General features: G+C 35.6%; 1 protein-coding gene across 1 annotated transcript; it reads right to left on the bottom strand.

Moving 5' to 3' along the window:
- Positions 1-597: 597 nt before the first annotated feature.
- LOC117610651 (P protein) lies at positions 598-20,999 on the bottom strand. Its single transcript, XM_034338277.1, has 18 exons — positions 20,852-20,999; positions 20,540-20,639; positions 19,598-19,754; positions 19,086-19,160; positions 16,124-16,253; positions 15,780-15,852; positions 15,333-15,523; positions 14,581-14,687; positions 14,207-14,366; positions 14,024-14,095; positions 13,814-13,945; positions 12,337-12,591; positions 11,714-11,848; positions 11,326-11,520; positions 2,042-2,275; positions 1,660-1,918; positions 1,403-1,496; positions 598-832 (listed from the first exon to the last, which is right to left on the bottom strand). The coding sequence occupies exons 1-18, from the start codon at positions 20,969-20,971 to the stop codon at positions 745-747; spliced, it is 2,577 nt and encodes an 858-aa protein (XP_034194168.1). The 5' UTR covers positions 20,972-20,999; the 3' UTR covers positions 598-744.
- Positions 21,000-21,154: the final 155 nt, after the last annotated feature.

Genomic DNA, 21,154 nt, shown 5'->3' with positions numbered 1-21,154 from the left:
TTCAAAAGGGTTCGGAACGGTGATATGATACGGGCGTTTGATACAGGTGGAATGGCTATTAACTATGTTTAGATAATTAAATATTTCTCTCTGGTTTACCATAGACGTACATTTATTCATGAAATTCTATCCTTAACAGTTACTTTAATTATGTTAATTTGATAATCTTATTATTTTCATTGTTTTAAATTGTATAATCATTTATCAAATGAAACATCGTACATAATAGCTGTAAGATATTTATAAACGGGCTTATACTTCCAAATAATTAAAAATAAAGATAAGATTGAATTTTATTTATTAGAAAGATAACATTTTTATAATTCTATAAGATTAAAGCTAAAAAATTATTATAGAATGATAATTGATAATTAATTTCTATGTTTTTGACATCTGGAATTCTTCAAAACCCTGAATTTTATTAAGAAATTAAGTTGATTGTATAAACACATTATACTAGGTAAATAAAAGTAACTTTTATGGTAAAATTTGTTTGTATACCTGGAATTAATTTTTATAAACGTACAGAAATGACAATATATCATAATAATAATTGTAATTTAATTATTATAAAATAGTTTTTTGTGTATCGAAGTAAGTTTGTACATTACCAGAATACTTGCTCATCCTATGTGTAATATTAATTAAATATTACAATAAATATAAGTATACACATTACAATTATAATGATACAGATATTGTTCTAAAATGCAATTAAATGATTAATCGGTCGCATTGATAGCATTATCCGTTCCAATCAAAAACAACATGAGCGATCATTAAGTACATAGTTATTGTAGCAGCACTTGTCAGCATAATCGGAAAACCCACCCTGAAATGATAATTATTTATTACATCAATGAAATTATTATATCACTAGGAATGAATGAATGGACTCCTGTCAAAAGGAGCTTAATTATTCGTGATTAATCTGATGTATTCGTTTTAAAATTGAAGTTTCTCATTTAAAGTTAGAATTGTGAATATTAACATCCTTTGTGAGAAATATTTTTTATTTTTTATTCAAATACTTATACTAATCATGATGAGGTTATAATATAAACATTCGCGTAACTAAATATGTCAGTGTACATAGTGGCCGTGGAAAGGGAGAGGGGTGGTGGTGGTGATGATGGTCTGTTCAAAAATGTGGACTGGCTTCTTCTCCATTTGAAAATTTTAAGATTCTAACTTTTAAAGTTCCAAAATTTTAAAGAATTAAGGTGGAATTTTCATCAGTATTAAACACTTGATATTGTTAGTAAAGCTAAGGGATCAGCTCACTCCAGAGAAAAGCCCCAGTTACGCGAATGAATATAAAGGGTATCTTCAAACAGTAAGAAATGTAATAAAGCCATAAAAGAATTTTTTAATATACATGCATTTAAGAGCTGAAACTCACTTAAAGAATTGCATAAAAGTGAATTTATATCCATGTTGCTCAGCAACACCTACACAAACTACGTTGGCAGTAGCTCCAATCAAAGTTCCATTTCCTGCAAATATATTTATCCATTCAAACGCATAAATAACGCAAAAATTAGTTTCCATTGAATCTTTATGTAATTCAATATGTTTTCATCGTATAAATGTCAAGTGATTGTTACCATATTCATTGTCGTTATTAAGAATAATGAAAGAATTTAGGAACTTTCTTACCTCCCATACAACCACCAAATGCTAAAGCCCACACTAATGGTTGCAATGGTAATCTAAGTTCTCGATTTTGTGCCAGATTAATTACAATTCTTATCATCATCGTTGACAAAGGTACATTATCCACAAATGCACTAGCAAAAGTCGATACCCAAAGTAATAGTAATATAGCCACCGCTAATCTTGATTCTTCGTTTACCGACAAAATAATTCTTTCCGTTTGTTTTCCTATCCACGCGATGAGACCTAGCCGCGAAAGAGCCTAAAACGAGTATATTATTTTAATGAAGATTATTTTTTTGATTTATTTCAAATTACCCGCCTTCTGTTATAATATTCGTCTTCTTACATTGTTATTTATAGCATTTCTAAAGTAGTTTTATACCTCCATAAGGACGAATAACGACGCGAAAAATAATAAAGTACTCCATTCCACACGTGCCATAAGACCATCTAAATCTTCGCTGTCCGCTAAAATTAATAATAAAAGGACACCAACTAAAGCCGTCAATCCCAGTGATAAATGCAGATTCGGGACACTGTGTAAAAAGAACAGCGTAATCACGAAGATTAACGCGAACCCAGACTTTACTAGTAACCATTTATCGCGAATAGGATACTGTAAGAAAAAAAGAAAAAAATGTTTAGATTTCGTTTATTCTTAATAATCACTCGCAATTCTTAATATTTTTATGATTGCACATGTTACAGAATTTGTAAGTGTTTTAATTACATATCCTTTTTCCTATTTAAAGTAAAACAATAAATAACTTTATATTTTACAGCTGTTAATTCTGTACATCTCAAAATTACCAGTTTGCAGTACTGCAATAATGAAATAAAATTAACAAAAAGTTGATGATGTAATTTATTTGTATTTAATACAAATCATATTTTAAATCACATTAGCATTATTTAATGAAAAAAGGAAAAAAAATGGTAATTATTGAGATTAGGTTACACCTCACCAATTTTGATGAAATTTAAATATATTGTAAAACTCAATACATATTTTGAACAACTTCTTCCTATACATATAACCACCGCCTTAGTTTTCGAGATATTTTCGAAAAACTGTCAAAACTAACGCATTGAATTCGGCCTATCCGTGTGTGTCCGTATACATACGCATTATTATGGGATCGCCACTTTTCTACTGTTTCTGCAGGCAACAGCACGGCGACCGATGACCAATCCAGTAATGCTTCGAAATAAGCAAGTGACTCGGGACCGAACAGTTGCTTATTTCGAAGCAGGTTGCTATTCGGCTTGACTTTGTTCTCGAAACGGGACGATAGAGAACGCGAGAAACGAATGAGAGATCCGAGGTAGCGGCAAATCATAAAGTGATCGGCCGAGCAGCGATGTTATTTTTTTAACAAGGATAGAGTATAGCATGCCCTCTCATTCTCGCGCTATGCTTTATTTCGAAGCAAATACATATACCTTGTGTACTGTGCGTTGCAGCTAAGTTGCCGAGCACCCACAAACTGAACCGACAAAGGGGCAAGGGGACTGTGCGTTCGCTCCACCTAATCCCCTCCAGGGGCCCGTAACTTGAGAAGTGAGCGGCCAGATTGCATAGGCGTAAAATTTCCATATTCGCGGAAGATGCATTTAACTATATAAACATGCGATTTTTTCAGGATATTAATGGATTTTTTATAATACTCGTTCTTGACAACAGTTGTTATTATGCAAAATTTATGGAAATTACAATATGGAAAGTGTAAAAACTCTCCTGTTTTCTTAATAATGTAAACCCCGAATCTACCTCTACGCCAATGCATTCAACTCGCCGCTCGCTATTGCTTCATCTCATTCTGTTTCAATGTCTGTCCTTGGCGACGTTCGTCACGCGATAGATTTGTGGATGTAAGGGCCTCAGCCAATAAACATAATACGTGTGACTGGAGGCAGGTCAACGAATTTGATTGGACGGCAACTTAGCTGCAACGCACAGTACTTCTGTGTTCATGATTTCAACGTATTGTAGCTCTAATGGCAGTCGGGAATTTAATATAGCCTAATTAAGTATCCGTAACCCAATCTAATCTACCTAATCAGTGAATTAGGTTAGGTTAGGTTAGGCTAAAGTAATATTCTGGTCGCTTGACGGCGACCAGACACACAAACTGAGATTCAAAATCATTAAAGTTACAGAACATCGGTACGTTGCGACGGAAACGCGGACACATCCTCGGACAAATTTCTTCGTTAACGACCTTCCTCGACTATTTCGAAGAGTCCGATTCACGCGAGACATTCTTGTTGCAAACGCATCTAAGTGGTCTAAACGAGACATGGAAGAAGTTTGACGATATCCAGTTCGACATCGAAGAATTAGATTAATCCGAAGAAGCCTATGGCAGGTAGTAATGGTCCGTCACCTCGACCATCGACCACATCGGCACCTATGGCAATTAAATTGCCCGAAATGCCTCTGCCGACATTTGACGGTACCATAGACGGATGGACTTCGTTTTACGATATCTTGTCGTCGATGATCGACCGTAATGAAGATTTGACGCCGGTACAGAAATTACAGTACCTTAGATCGACCCTGACCGGCAGAGCTGCTACATGCATTCAAGCATTGAGCACTACCGATGCGAACTATAATGACGCCATCGATTTATTGCGACAAAAGTTCGATTGTCCCCGCCGTACCATTTTGGGACATTGCGATGCACTCCGCGACATCCCAAAACTTGTCAAGGATTCACTAGAAGCTTTGGGCGATTTGGTGGATACCATAAATCAACACCTTCGCGCATTGAGGAATTTGGGCGAAGACATAGCAGCATGGAACAGCCTTCTGTTATCAATTATCCTTTCCAAAATAAACTCAAATACCGTGTGGCACTGGGAACTCGCTCAAAAGGACAAGAAAAGGATCCCAGCCTACACTGACCTGCTCGAGTTTCTGGAAAGGCGGGCCAATTGTGCCCGGACATCGAGCACAAAGGCGACTCCGTCGTCCGAACGGGTTGAAGCAGGATCTTCGGGAAATTCGCGAACTTCGAATTCTCGATCATCACGAGGCCATGCGTTTCTCGCCTCAAAAACCCGTCATCACCCGTACGAGCAACGCAGGTCAAACGCGAGACCACAGGTACCAAAAGCATCTACACGATGCCCTATTTGTGATCACGAACATCCCATTTGGACCTGTGAGTGATTCGGCGGACTATCAATCCAGGAGAGACTTGCAGCCGTGGGAAAAACGACTTTGTGTCGAAACTGCTTTAGGGACGGTCACAGCGCCAACGCCTGTTTCAGCAGTACATGTTGAGTATGCCATCAAAAACACCATACCCTGCTTCATCAACCAGCAGGCACCGCGGAATTTACTACCCAAGGAGTAACAGAACCTCCTTCGTCGATCGAGACGCCGCGGCAATCGGAGTAAATGACAAGAAAACATTCAACACCTGCGCCTCGAGGAATACATTTGAAATCCTCGCCAAAAGGCTGGACATTTCTTAGGAAAGGGTCCAATTCCGATCGAAATCCAGGACACGATGACGATTACATCATCGCATACACCTACAACGACAACACAGTCAAAAACAACAGGTACATTCGGACATTGACCTTCAGGACAACACCAGCTGTATTTTCGTTCATTCTGGGTCAACCCTTTGTCCGTACGCACACCGAAGTATGAAGAATTTACAACTGGCAAACCCAACGTCTCGCCTACCTGCATCGACTGACCTACTGTTAGGCGCCAAAGAGACACTTTCGTTACGAAGTGTCAAACGAATAAACCTATTGCCACCCGGGGGTCCAGACTTAATCTCACGCAGACGAGATTAGAATGGGTTAGCGGGGGGAGCACCCCAGTTTCCAGACCCAGGCGAGACACTGCTTGTCAGGCCACCACGGCCAAAAGCAAACCCAGCAGTATCAACCTGCAACAGCGGACTACCTGGATATGGGACACTTGTCGGTACGACGAGACACCGACGCATCCTACAACCTGTCGAAGATCCGAGACACCGCACCTGTATTCGGAGATGAGCGCCAGGCTCAGGTACAAGCAGGTACCCAAGCCATCCCTTTGCGGCCAGACGACGAGACTGACCCAGCGACGACACTGGCTCATTGACGGCCGGAGTCAAGGGTGAATGGTCATCACTACCTGCGTCCGTTGCCGCCGATTCCAACTATCGTCGGTGAAGCATTATGAATGACTCACATGTAGCCAGGGTCGTGGAGTCTTAGCCATTCTACAACGTAGGAGTTCACCATTCCAGCTATTATTCATCAAAGAATGAAATACCGGCACCACAGCCATGTCTAAACCTACATTCGGACCACGGTTCCAACTGCATTGGCACAAACAGTGAATTACACGAACTGCATTTACTATTATGGTCAACCACTCACCAAAAAACAAGGTAATTACGTTCATCACAGAACATTTTATGAAATAGAATCTTGTTCCTCTACTCACACCTATTGTTTGAGGACTTAATAATTAGCCGTGTAATCGTCTATATTTCGTTTCAAACGCGTCATACGCATAGAACTAATTACGATCAAAATCATCAACACCTTCATATTCGGAATTTATTTATTTTAAATTCTCACCCGTTCATATCAATTACTCGGACCCGAATGACATTCCGGTTCTAACCCCGATCAATTCCTGATCGGTGATTCCCTAACAAATCTGTGTGAACGAAATTCCAGGAAAACTTTACCAAACCATCCACCCAGCTGGCACCACATCCAAAGGGTGCAGCATCACTGCTGGACTAGATAGCAGCGAGAACATCTCGCTGAGCTGACCTTTCACACCAACCAGTCGAAAGGAGATCATCCAAAACAGGACACAACCATCCTGCTTGGGGATTTTAACATCCCATCCTTCTATATTGGCCACTTGACAGAGTCGAGACGGTCCATCCAGACTCTGATGACATCGGTCAAGCTGTCCCAATCGCAGCTGACACGAATACGTCATCAGACCACAAACCAACTTATACCCCTACCCAAGCAGGCAGCTCAGGGTGATCAGAACGACTGATTCTGTACATCAGAAGCGTACATCATAACACGCACTCAAAACACACACATACATCAGATATGTAGAACTTCTTTTTTTTTTCAACGTCTAGTCAATTCATAGTTTTCGTTAAATCTAGCCCTTCGGATTAACGTTATTGATTTAGTTTCTCAGTATAATTACTTGATCGGTGCCCTCTCAACGGGGGGAGAATGTTACGCGGCATAGTATACCGCTCGCGGATCTATAATAGCAGTATTATACTTTGAACAATCTTACGGGTTTAACTATCGAGAGCAATAAACTCATCATAAGATATTGTCCGTTTTGCCTTCTATGTACCTGGTAAAAATGGTAACAACGGTAAATTCACGAATCGATGAATTTACTACATCAATTTAGAAGCACGGTCAGTCTAATTGCTAGAAACCTATCTAAGCTGGTCGGATTAGTATTTTGTCACGTACCGAATCAATCACCATGAAGCTTCAAAAGGTCCAACAGTAAACAGACCTTCTACAGGACAAGGCCCGTAAAGTCAGAACGTTTATTTGGCATTCGCATTGTCCACAAATGTTCACGACGAGCAGTTTACAATCTTTTACGAGGTCTTGCCATTTACTTTACTTAAATTCTAACTTTCTCTTCCGTGTCTTAAACGGACCCCATGCCGTGCATGTGTCTTGTGAGTTCTATCAACCCCGACAGGGTTCGAACCGTCTTGCGCTCTGTCCCAGGCACCACTCTATCGTTTGTAAAACTCCCGAACCATTTAAGCCGCATACTCAGGTAGCACCGGTCACCAAGACCATCAGAGTCCTCAGTCGCTCGCATTTGGCACACAGCCTCTACCAGAGCCCTCAGTCGCTCGCATCTAGCACACAGCCTATACCTGAGCCATCAGTCGCTCCTGCCTAGGAGTTATCGCCGATTCTGTGCAAACACGCAACTTAAGACTCCCACATGCACCGCAGCTGCTGGGTTTTCGGCTAGCTTATATGGGAAATGTCTAGCGAGGTGATTTGCTAAACCGTTCAGCCTACGGCCATTAGTCAAACTCCAAACGTTTGCTAATTGGCCACTTTTCGTCAACACCTCCCTCGTTGGACTACCTCTCTGCGGCTCCTTGCTGACCGTTCGTAAGACCCAGGAGAGGGAGAATAAAAAACTTGGAACGAGACATCGAGACTCGAAGTCACTTACTGTTGATCCTCAGATCCTATCACTTCGTCAGCATTCTTAAAGTCATCTTTGACGATCTTATCGATATCTAACATACCTCTGAGGTATTAGTTCTCACAAACACATAAACACTTGTCCAACAACCTTCAGAAATATATTTACTTTTAACGACTTAGCTTAGTCTCAGTATAAAATTAGGGTATAGTTCAGAATAGCCCCGGCGGAGGGGGTGGTCCCCCTTTGGAGGGGGGAGAGGGGGGAGGGGGAAGACCCCAAATATCAAACGGTATCCACATCAGACCAGTAGTTTCGAAGATATTAATTAAAAACTTTCGCAGAATATGTAGAATTCTGCCTATACAGACATGACTAACACAACCATCCCCGCTGTAGAAATCGTGGTCGTCGAGTGTCAAGTAGCCGATGACACAGTAGGGGGTCTCGACCTTAGTATCTATAGGGTGTCTCATTCAGTTGTGATCATTGTACCATTGTATTTAAAGTAATTATTCTTGTGTTTTAGGCTTTGCCCCTCCCCCGGCATCCCCGCCACGGAGAATATAACCTAACCTAACCTACGGTTTGATATTCGTAGACGAACAAAGTGTTACCTTCTGTTCGTATATGTATAACTGGCAAATTCGCCTTACATATGCCTTACATTATTGGGTAAAATTCTGTGTAAAGTTGTTTGCGAATATTTCGACAGCTTGTTATTTCCATTAAAAACAAAAATCATATTCGTATTCAGCATATCAAAACGAGTAAAACGACGAGATTAATGTAAACCTGAACCACAGTTTACAAAATAATGCGCTTTATATATATACGACACACTGTAGATACCCAGATCGAGACCCCCTACTGTGCCATCGACTGCTTGACGCTTGACGACCACGGTTTCTACAGCGGGGATGGTTGTGTTAGTCATGTCTGTATAGGCAAAATTCTATGTATTCTGCGAAAGTTTTTCATTAATATCTCCGGAACTACTGGTCTGATGTGGATACCGTTTGATATTTGGGGTTTTCTCCCTCCCCCCTCTCCCCCCTCCAAAGCCCATGTCGATCGGCCACCGGGGCTATTCGGAACTACAGCCTAAAATTATTCTCCTTACAAAGGTAAAAGGTTGTAAGGAAGTACGCATCTTCCGGTGGTGGAATCCGCGTCACATAACGGCATCCTCTACCGCGAACGCGTAATAAACAAACATCGGCTTCGCGCTTTCATGGACCTCTCACTCATTTCTCGTACCTCTCACTTTGCGGGCGACTTCAAACAAAGAAGAGGGGATAGCGTGTTGCTTATTTCGAAGCAGAGACCAGTTGCTTATTTCGAAGCAATACTGTAGTTAAATTTGATTTTTAAGGGGGTAGACACGGGTAATGCAGCGAGGTGACATTACCGGCAAAAATGGGCCTATTAATGGGTTTACGGGAATTGGTTATTTGTCCTTGTATGAGAACACTTAGGGCTGGGTGAGGGGGCTCAACCGATCGTTTAACAAGATTGTGTTAATATCTAATAATATGAGTGTCCAAAGTAGAGGAAAAATCGAGAAAATACGCCCGCTGAATCCAAGTACATTTTAGGTAACTATAAGAGCTTTGTGACTAAAACGATTTGTTGAGCCCCCTTCATTGAACCTTCCTCTTTCGAATGAGCCCTTATTCAGCTCAAGATCTTCTCATTTAAGGACGAATAACCGATTCCCGTAAAAGCATTCCCAAAGACGAGTTTCCCCATTATCTGGATACTACAGAGCAAGTCACGTGACAAATTTAGTTCAGCTAGTAGTTATAAGGTGGCGTCTAAGTAGAAAGGCTGCCGATTTGGAATCGTAGTCAGAATCAAGCGTTAGCCTGATTACGTCACTCGAACTGTGCTGCGAAGGCAAGCGAAAAAGGCAACATCGCCCGAACGCTGAGTGAGACGCACTACAGTCATGCTGTCCTTCTCTCGTTCTGAATGTTGAAATTGTCCCTTTTCGCTAAGTTTTGACTGCGGCTCGCTTGGATTTTTCACAGCGTCCCATAACCTCGCCCCATTCAACTATATCGTGTTTGGTATCATTTTAATCAGAAAAATTTCACCAATGCGCTAGTAAAAGTTTCACTCTAAAAAAGTCAAAAATAAAAAAGTTTTTTGATTCAATTAGTATTAGTCACACCGATACGTTTCGGCTCTTTCCTTTGATTTCGGACCTCTCTCTTTCCACCACTGTCTGTCCCTTTCAACGTTCACGCTTGGCTGGTCGTCGCGTGTCATCCGAGCTTCGATACCGTGCTTAGGTAAACGCAACCACTGGGTCCCAATCTTGGTTGAATTTATCCAGGTTTTACTGTATTCAGCTTTTACTGTATATGTAGACGCGAGGTCCCTCCATTTATTAGTTCTAATAGTACCATAGTACTTTTTTATGCAGAATGTTTCAAGGAGTTGACACAAGTAAAAAAAAAATGCAATTCCATTTAAATAAAAAGTGGATTTGCATTTTTTGAGTGTATCGTTGCATTCACGGAGAAAATGAAATCACAGAAAAATAGACATTATCATACTATTGAACTTTTACATAAACAGCGTTTTCCTATCTCTTACCAAATTCAAGATATAACCCGTCAGAAATTGCATGGCGTATCCTGTATATTTTTATTAATTTAAAAACATTTATTTAAAGAAGTTAATAACTTTTTCTAAAAAATTTCTCAGATTGCACGTTCCTTCGGTTCTTTAGAGTAGGCATATATTTTTCAGCAGCGAGGGGTGCTACGGTGCGCTATATAAAATCCACGCGTTCAGTCAGTCAGAATTTATCGGAGCGGGACAATTCTATCATTTGGGTTGAAAGAAGGATAGCACGATCACCGTACATCTTACTCTAAACACGCGCCAATGTTTCGCTTTCGTTCTTCAGGCGTATCGTCGCGATGCCTCTGGCGAGATGAGCGTTTGAATGTGTTTGTAAAAATACTTGAGGCGCTGTTGCCTTCCTAGATCGTGTTGCGCGCACGCTAGCTGAGAATTAAACCTTTCAAATTCGTACCAGACCACGCAACTGGCTCCACCAGGCCCAACGAAAAAACTGCTGTAATACCGACGTCCCGAATCGGAGAGGTCACGTGCCGTGTCTACCCCCTTAAGCCCACCCGTAATATATGTATATGTATATATGTTGGTCGGTCGCCGTGTTGCTGCCTGCAAAAACAGTAGAAAAGCGGCGGTCGCACCTAACAGGCACGCATACGAACAGGCAGAATTTAATGTATCAGTTTCGACAGTTTTTCGAAAATATCTCGAAAACCAAGGCCGAGCGGCGGTTATATGTATAGGGAAAAGTTGTTCAAACTGTCTAATTTTACAACATGTTTAAATTTCACCAAAATTGGTGAGGTGTAACCTAATCTCAATAATTACCAAAAAAATTAAACATTATATACATATATACGATATACAGGTAATATTATAGTTACCTTTTCTTGAAGTTCCTCAAGTGTTGTTTTATATCTTTCAAGTGTTACACTACCCGTCACTATTTTCCTTTTTAATTGTGAAACTAATCGTTGAACTTTTTTCAATAAAGTTTCCCTCACTAAATTTTCATCTTTACTGTAACTGGATAAACTTGCCGCAGCTCTTTGCCAAATTGCAATTTCATGCCTTAATTCCTACAACAAAGATCAAAAAGTATCATTATTTGTGTACAATTTATTTCAACTGATATATTTTAGATTAAAATGCAGCGTCAGGTTAGTAATAAAACATATGTTGCTATCAATTGTTGGATTGTTTTATTTTTAACGGTTAATGTACAATAAAATGTAACTAATTCAATAGGAAATAGAGTAAAATCATTCATACCTGTACATCTGGCGGTTCATCGAATCTAAGAACATCCACATCTCGAAAGATAAATCGTAGCTGAACATAGGCTACGATTATAACTAATATAACACCAATGCTCATGTGCATCGTAAATGTACTAAAATCGATACCCTACAAAACAGAAAAAAAAACTTTTTTTAGCGAAAATCACTCAAGGTGATTGCGTTAATAACTGATATTATCTTGTATCTGACTAAGCATGGATGTTTCTACTACAGCAATCAATATGTTAAAAGGACTTTCCCAACAAATCACTGCAAAAATATAATAAGTGATTCTTATGTTTCTTTTCCTTATTTAAGAAAAACATACAACATAAAGTAAGAATAGTTTACATTACTATATATCATTTGAAAATATTAACAAAAATTTTGTCTCGCTGGTCTAATTTATAGGTGGTGCTCAATACCATAATTTGAGTTCCTAAAATATTATTATTAATTAAAAGCGAGAATGTGTTTCCGAAGGAAAGAAAAAAAATTATAAAAATCTCTTATTTTTTAAAGGGAGACAAGCGTATCATTTCAATTGATTTAATATTACGTATTATTGTGAAACAAGGATAATAAATACTTATTGTAAAGTTGTAAAATACTTACATTATTAATAACATCTCGATTAGAAGCAATAATTACGTTAGGTGGGTCACCTATCGGTGTCATAGCACCACCGATATTAGAATAAACCACCATTGCTGTCAATATTGGCACTGGATTTATTTCCATAACTTCGCATAATCTGATAGTTACCGGTGTCATTAAAAGTACCGTTGTAACATTATCTAGAAATGCTGAGATGAACGCTGTGAAAAAGCACAGTGTACCTATGAGCGGCCACAATTCTCCCCCAGTTATCTGCAAGCAATAGTCGTATGACATTGTACATTTATAAAAGTAATTACAATAACAAGTTATATACAATTTAATAATAAGAGTGATAAATAATCATATTTCAAACAATTATTACCTGAAGCTCTCATAAAACGCTTATCTATATTAGGTACAAAAAAAGTATAAGAGTAACAATTAGAGTATAGCAGGGGAGAGTGGGGACAAAAGTAACAAGGGAGCGAAAGTAACATTGAAAATAACTCAAAATCTTTTATAGCCATTATGCGCAAATGTTAGATATACAATGCAAAATTACAATTAAAATATACAACAACCATGTCCTAACAAATACACTGTTAGCTATTTATATATATACGTAGTGAACAAAATGTTTTTTCGGCACCCTAAAGTAACTTCTTTTACAAAATTGTAATCTAAGTATTTATTACGCAAGTAAATGCTTTTTCTTATGTTTGTGATTTGACTCTTTTGAATGTAATACTGGTCTATGTATTTAACAATTTTAAGTGTCCCGTTAGTGAAATTTTGTAATGTAAATCCAAAAGGATGATCGAGGATTATTGTAACATCAGTAGTCGGAGTCGGTTGTAACGTTTCTAGCGACCAAGAAGATAAAGACCATTGTTTTCTTATTTATATGGAGCAAACCAAATGTAAAATAAATATAATATATTGAAGATGAGTATAAAGATTGGGCTCATAAAGGCAAAACGTTCCTTATATTTTCTACAATTGCGATACAGAATAATTGGCTACAAATTTCACCTTTTTTAAATTTATTATTATAATTTAAATCTATAAATATTTTAATTTTATAAAGATAGATTTGTGGTAGTTACGATACCGCCCAGTATTACAACCAACCAACCGTCAGGGTCGGTTGCTACATTTTCCCCGGTCTCCACTTTTTATTAATAGCTTGAATATTACTTGTTATACGGCGAAATTGCTATAATTCAATAATGTCGGATGACTATATAAGATTTTGGTGTGAACATTTTTGTTGCAAGTATAATAGCTTGTTATTGAAATTGTTATTTCTGTCTCCGTTCTCCTACATATTTTCACTTTTGATAAAACAATAGACCTCTTTATTGAAAAAAATGTCATGGTCTTCTGACATATGTACTGTGTAAATTTTTTCTGTAGTCTAATTTTAATATGCAAAGTTAGTATAACCATTAAAATTATATGTAAATTTTTTCACAAGTTCATAAAATCTTACCTTGTAAGCATAGACTGCCAACCAGTCAAATATTCCTGTTTCAGCAATAACGGCGACTAGTATCATCATAGCGAATAATAACATTAATGTATCAACGTCTATCCAAGATACCAATTCAACCATACTTGGTCTCTGAAAAAAACAAAAATATTTTGTCTCGAAATAAGTATTGAGTATCATAGTTTCATTTAGTTCTTCTGTTTGAAATACCTCATTTAAAGCTGCTAATATTGCGATAGACATAGTTGATGCTAACATGGCGGCTAAGGTTCTATGTACAATCTAGAATTATTTATTATAATATTTCAAATGGGTTAAAAGGATAAATCATGTTTGATATTAAAATAATCATATTGTATATAGATAATAAGATAAAAAGATAAAATGAAGTACCTCAAATACTATTAGCACATATAACCCAAATAAAACAATTGCAGCATACGCTATACCATCATCTTTATTTATTGATGATAAATCATACGAAATGGAAACAGCAAAACTGGAATCTAGGTTTGTTTTTAAATTAATAGAAGCTAAGCCTCCCTTTAACATCCTGTAAAACAACATATTTAGCATAAGTTAATATATTTAAGTTAATAAAACTTTATTAAATGTTTATAGTAAAAGCGACAAAAATAGTTACACCCCCTAATAATAAATTATACATGCAAGAAATTGTTTGAAGCAAGTTCTATTCCTTGTCATGATGATAATATATATCATATATACATACGAGAGAATAAGTATAAAAATTGTTTTCAACATACTCTTTATTAACATTTTGCAGCTCAAAAATATTATGGTATCTCTGTCCAGAGAAAAGATCCATCAGATTTTCAGGAAGTATTGGTAACATCCATACATTGCTTATATTCTGTATGTAAATAATAAATTTGTATTAGCAATAAAATACAAATTAGATGAGTTTCTTTCTTACTTTCCGCATTTAATAAGTATTATGCAATTTTTCTTTTATAGTCATTCAAATCTTTGGAAATCATCTTATGTTATTATATGTATTCAAAAGAAAGTGTGAAAATTTGATTTTTAAGCGCTAATATAATCAACATGACAGTAACATTAAATATACAGATTTAAAACATTACTTGCTATCGAGGTCAATGGTGAACTCATAATGAATAAATTCATTATAATTGAATATCTGAAGGAAAAAAAAGATCATGGAAGATTTCAGTATCATAAGTATTACACTCGTTATACAATGGAGTAAGTGAAAGGTTTAACTCTTTCGCTCTAAAAAGTGCAAATATGTATACGCACTCGAGGAGTGGATATTCACGTCCGAAGAATATTATTATACCTAGGTTTAAAATATAATATTTATAAAAATATATTGAAATACATTACTCTATTTACAAAAAATAATTCTACCTAAATACTACAATAAATTGCATTACGGAGTTTACCAATAGACTTGATTTTCTTATCTTATCAATAATTTCACATTACAATTTATAATAATGAAATCAATATTTGTTTTATAAATAACTTAACTAACCTTAATTTGTTTGGAGTGTACCGAAAAGAACTCATCCGTATTATTTGTCTCATTGACTAACAGTTCCAACCATACCATTAAATATCTGTCGGATACATTTGTATATTCTTTTGATTGTATCGGTGGAAGTAACGAGCCTTCTATTGTTACACTAATTTCTCTGCCAGAAATGTCACCGTGCATTTTGTAATCTGTAATTTCTTAAGGATGATTTAATATTTTCTATCATTTTTATATATAGCATTACCATTTTAAGAAAAGTAGCGAACTAAAGGTATTTTTTATTTAATTTTCAAACCGGATGAATTATAATAATGTTACAAGATTTTTATTTTATAACATTATTTTTCTAACATATGTTTTGTATATTAAACTCAAAATTAATATTGTAAACTCTGCATGTATTCCAATTATATTCATAATTTATTATAAATAAAAAAAGGATACTTTTTATTTCACCCTTTGGTACCGAGATTTGGTGCATTGCCTCTACTTTTTCACTTTTGATTATTAATATTAACTGCAAGTATGAAATTTTATTTGAGAAAATTAATTAGGCACAGCAAAAATTACAAGTGAATTCAAGTAAAATAGTATTCTAAATCTAAAAAACTTTTATTCAAATTCAAAATGTTATGGCGATTAACTGATAATGTTATCCTCTTAACATTTCTACTTCTTATGCATTTGTCCACAAAATAAATACTTTTTTTCATATTAATTTATTTAAAAATTTAAGCGAACATCTTCTAGTTAATAACTTCAGCTAAGAACTCATATATCAGACTTACAGTAAATATGAGCCAACAACAAGTCAATAAAATCAACTTTATATAACGATAAAAAGGATTTTGTTTAACTTCGTGAGGTTCTTGTGTAACGTCATGTCCATCTTCTTCTCTAGATCCCTTATTTCGTATCCTAATATCCATATGAAACATTAAATTAAAAAAACATGGTCAATTTTTAGAATAAGGGAGCCACCTCCGAATTCGATCACCTTGAAATATGTTGTCAATGTCGTCATTCTTTTAGTTTTCAAGATATTTGAGAAAATAACGCGCTTTACTGTCAATATTTCCAAGAGTGAATAAATCGCAACTAGGATTTCCTCTGTTGTTTTGGGGGGCGAAGCCCCTCAAACCCCTTTGGGACGGACTTTTTTAGGTACTTCGAAAACACATGTGGGGATTAATGAACGGAAATCGGAGGTAGCTCCTTTATTCTAAATATTTAACAAAAAATTTTCGATTTTTCTGAAAGATAAGATGCATTTTTCAAAATAATGGCAATTATGTATCCCTTGAATGAAAGTTTAAATGAATAAATGACTAATATGTGCTCCGTTTAGCATTTGACTGTATTAAGCTTATAACTACATATCGTTCATTAATCCCCACATGTTTTTGAAGTACAGTAAAACCTCGTTTATCCGAAGTAATGTGGGGAGGAGGTCCCTCGGATAAGCGAAAACTCGGATAACACGGAAGAATTTTTATGTATTTGATATGATAGAATGAAATTTAATCACAAAAGTATATAAAAGTGAAAATCTAACTACGCGTGTACAACATAGGCACAGCGGTTTCATCCGTTTTATCCGAGTTTTTCCGTATTATCCGAGCATACACCTCAATTAATGCGGAGTGCTCGGATCAGTCTGTTGTTTCGGATAACGCGGAGGCTCGGTTGATCGAAGGCCGCATAAACGAGGTTTTACTGTACTTAAAAAAGTCCGTCCCAAAGGGGTTTGGGGTTATTCTCGTCGTGGACGAAGCCCCCCAAAACAATAGAGGAGATCCTAGTTGCGATTTATTCACTCTTGGAAATATTGAAAGTAAAGCGCGTTATTTTCTCAAATATTTCGAAAACTAAATGAGTCCGACTATTATATGTATAGGAAAAGGTTGTTCAGAACGACGACCTTGACAACATATTTCAAGGCGATCGAAATCGGAGGTGGCTCCTTTATTCTAAATATTTACCGCATAAATATGTAATTAATATTACTTATTTATAGCTTACTGTTGTATCAAAAAATGCAAAGTATTATGTGTCGCACATTTTTGTCATATATATTTCTGTACATGTCGTGTTTATTTTTTTTTTACTAACAGACGGTTCAAAAAACAATTTTAGTGAAAACGACCTTTTGATTAGTGATAGTAACAATTAAACAACACTCTAAATTATTAATACTGTAATTTACTGTGTACACTTTAATAAGTATTGATTTAAAAGTATTACGATAATTTTATGCATTGAATTCTATACAAAATGCATAATGTATAAAATAAGAGTAAATAATATTACAGTTTACTTTTAATCTTGATACAAATGATAGAGAACATTAATGCTTAGATTTGCAGCTTTAATTGCAGGGCTGAAGTTCCGAAAAGCTCCCACATTATTGTTTATTCAAAAGTTATTAACAAAGAAAGATTGGAAACTGTACTGTAATTATCATATTTTGAACCTTTCGGCACAAAAAACGGAAATATTTTACTAATACTTGTTACATTTTGGCATATAAACATATTCAAATAATATAAATACCACATGCTTGTGTTCATAATGTAGTATACTGTCTAATGTTCACGTGCGAGGATTGTGAAAATGTGCGAAAGAATGAATTTGTTTTTATTGAGTGCAAAATTAAAAGATATAGCATCAACGTTACAGTGGCCGAGAGAATTAGAACTTATATCTAACTCGCGGTATTGCAAAATTCATAAAAAGGCAATGACATTAGATAAGTCTCGAGGTGTATGTGCAGAAAATATGAGCATGTTGTTTTTGTCAGTCATAATACATGATTTCAAAGATGCTACATATCACCTGCAAAATGTATCATTTTAACGTATTGTTTTGCTACTGGCATGTCTTTTATACAAGCTATTCGTGAAAGCAGTTGGCTTAATGAAGAAACGACATCAACTGAAACAGTAGCAAATAGATATTCCTTTTGCCGTGAAGTTTGTGTGATTTCATTAGACAAACAATATAATGACAAAGGTAATATGCTTTCAAATAACGCAACAATATCAGTGATTTTATTTCAATATGTTACCTCACTAGGTTATATTGGAGGGAACGGTTGTATTGCCGAAATTGACGAATGCAAAATTGACCAAAGAAAATACGAACGGGAACGAGTAATTGAGGGTTCATGGATTCTTGGTATGATAGTCCGTGAAGAATCTACAGCTTATCGTTTGGATATATGCCCCAACAATCAGCGAGATAAGTCCACTTTATTAAATTTAATAAAAATACATGTGGCTCCCAGTTCTGAGATTCATACCGATTGCTGGAAGGGATATGCAAACTTAAATGAACACGGATATATGTATACATAAAACCGTCAATCATTCAGTTGAATTTATAGACTCTGGTAGTGGAGCGTATACACAGACAATCGAATCATCGAGGCGAGTGATGAGAAGATCGTTAAATCGGAGTGGTATCAAAACGGAAAACTTGGCTGATCATTTGTCGAAATATACATATAAAATACATAAATTGGATCCTTTCCAGAAATTGATTGAGGATATTAAAGTCCCATAGAAATGGATATAACCTATTGAATGTTACTCAGGAGGGTGTCCTTGATAACATATGTCAAGGTCAAGAAAATCGGATGTTGGAGCTTTTCGGAAATTTATCCAATTGCAGTTTTGATATATGTACATATAAAAAGAAAGTAACAATTTACAAGTAGAGAAAGAAACACATTTTTCCGAGGTAACCTACCTCTGTTGCAATGCAGTCTGTGTCCCAAGGGACATGTTCACTACTAAGCAGTCTTTCTTTACGACATCTGAAGACCTAAAAAAGAAAACAATTAGGTTAAAACTGAGACATTAAAAGAACCTAACGAAATTAAAGGAGTACTGAGAGTGCACGAGAATTCAAACAATCTTTAAATTATTAAAAAATTATTTTGAAAGTTTATAACCCTGGTATAAAGAAACGAAAAATAAAACCAACATTTATACATATACATGTTAAGAAAACAAATTGCACAAGTTACAGAATTGTAAAAATATTGGAAATGATTAATTATAGTAATCAAGGGGTGTATTGTGAGCAGTTTAACAATAATTTATACAAAGCTTTTTATTTATTTTCAGTCTTATCATAAAATATACCGAGGACTTGATTCAGCTTATCCATGTCCTCTTTAATAATAATGAAACTTCATCAATTGAGATTTATTTTTGTACCTATTATCGTATTATGCGTAATTTTAGAGAGATACAAACCGCCCTTCCTCAGTTTGATGAACTCGATCGTATTCTCTTTGAAAAACTGCTAAACTGGGATCCAAACGTATTGCTTCTGGTAGTTGACTCCAAACTCGAAGTACTTCTTCTGGGATTTGACCAAATATTACTGAACTTGCTATAGATGACGGAGTTACTGCAGTAAAATGAAGAAATCTTAATGTAAAAGGTTAAAGTGCAATACAAATGCAATACATATTTAATTATAGCTATAGCTATTTTTTTTGTAAATGATTCTAAAAGTAGGTAACATTGTAAATACAATATTAGATTAGTTTATGAAGTCAATAAAAAGGATCAATAAAAATAATATCTAATGATTTACGTGATGATTATTATGATTAAAAGGAAACAAAGATAAAACACAAAACAGACAAGAAAACCTAAAAATCAGTTATGGATATTTTCTAATAGATTATCAATTTAATTACCGTTGAAGCTCTTAGCAAACTATTTCTTTTCAAAATCTAAAATAGCAAACTTAGAACTGATAATCTGAAGATTATACCTAAATATATTGTAATGGAGATAAAAGCATCCAAGACGTCACTAACAATAAGAACATTTTAACAGTAAGTCTAATGATTCGAAGTGTTTCGTCTTATTTTGGTTTCACACATTTATTCTTTACATGTTTAGAAGTAATATGGTGTTTAAAAAAAATATTCTTCAAAATATTAAACTTGAAAAATTAATTTTTGGCTACATTTTTATGGTTTCTAGCCCATCGTGTACCACGGTATTACATATACGTTAATTTTGTGGTGGGGGCATTTGTTATGGTTCCGTTTTCCAGAAATTTCCTTCCTTACAGCCACGAGTGCAAAAAGTTATCAAAAGCAGAAAAAAACATACGAATAAGAGCGAAATGAATAACCAAAGTTTGTTTTATGTATAAATTGTATTATTTTATACATGTACCTGGTGTTCCACGGCTGCATCGAGATCCCTTTCTGAGAAACATTGGTGTCTGTAGTCCTGTTTCATCATCGCTGGATTCGCTTTGAGACATTTTGTATTGCTTAAATGAATAACAGTAGTGATATTAGGCAGTTAATTGTATTCCTTCTTAGTTAATCTAGGCCTCATGTTGAATAAATTAGGAAATTAAAATACATATAAAAGGATACGTTAATGTAACTCTATAGATTGGCGGTACAGGTTCAGCTTGTGTCAATATTCGAAAAATTTGTTGCGTTTTAAATAAATGTAAATATCAAGCTCTATAATTACCATTGCTTTTATTTTCAAGTTATAATTTCTAAATATGTATATCCTGAAGTGCGAAATTTCCACGTTCTTATTGTAAGAAAAACTATCAATATTTGTCAAGTCTAGTTTATGCAAACACATTTTGAAGATGATAAATACATACTATGTAATACAGTACATTCTTCGTAAGCGGAAAGCTTTGTAATTAGTAGTAATTCTTCGTTATTCTTCGTATTTGATGCTGTTTTGTTATCAAAATGATAAAAATGCCATAAATCTGAATTAAATAATTATTCCTAACTGATTATCATATTTCAAAGTGGT

This window comes from Osmia lignaria, chromosome 14 (genome assembly GCF_051020975.1).
Source record: "Osmia lignaria lignaria isolate PbOS001 chromosome 14, iyOsmLign1, whole genome shotgun sequence".
NCBI lineage: Eukaryota > Metazoa > Arthropoda > Insecta > Hymenoptera > Megachilidae > Osmia > Osmia lignaria.
Note: the sequence above shows the minus strand (reverse complement) of the source record. Positions and strands in the feature narration are given on the sequence as shown.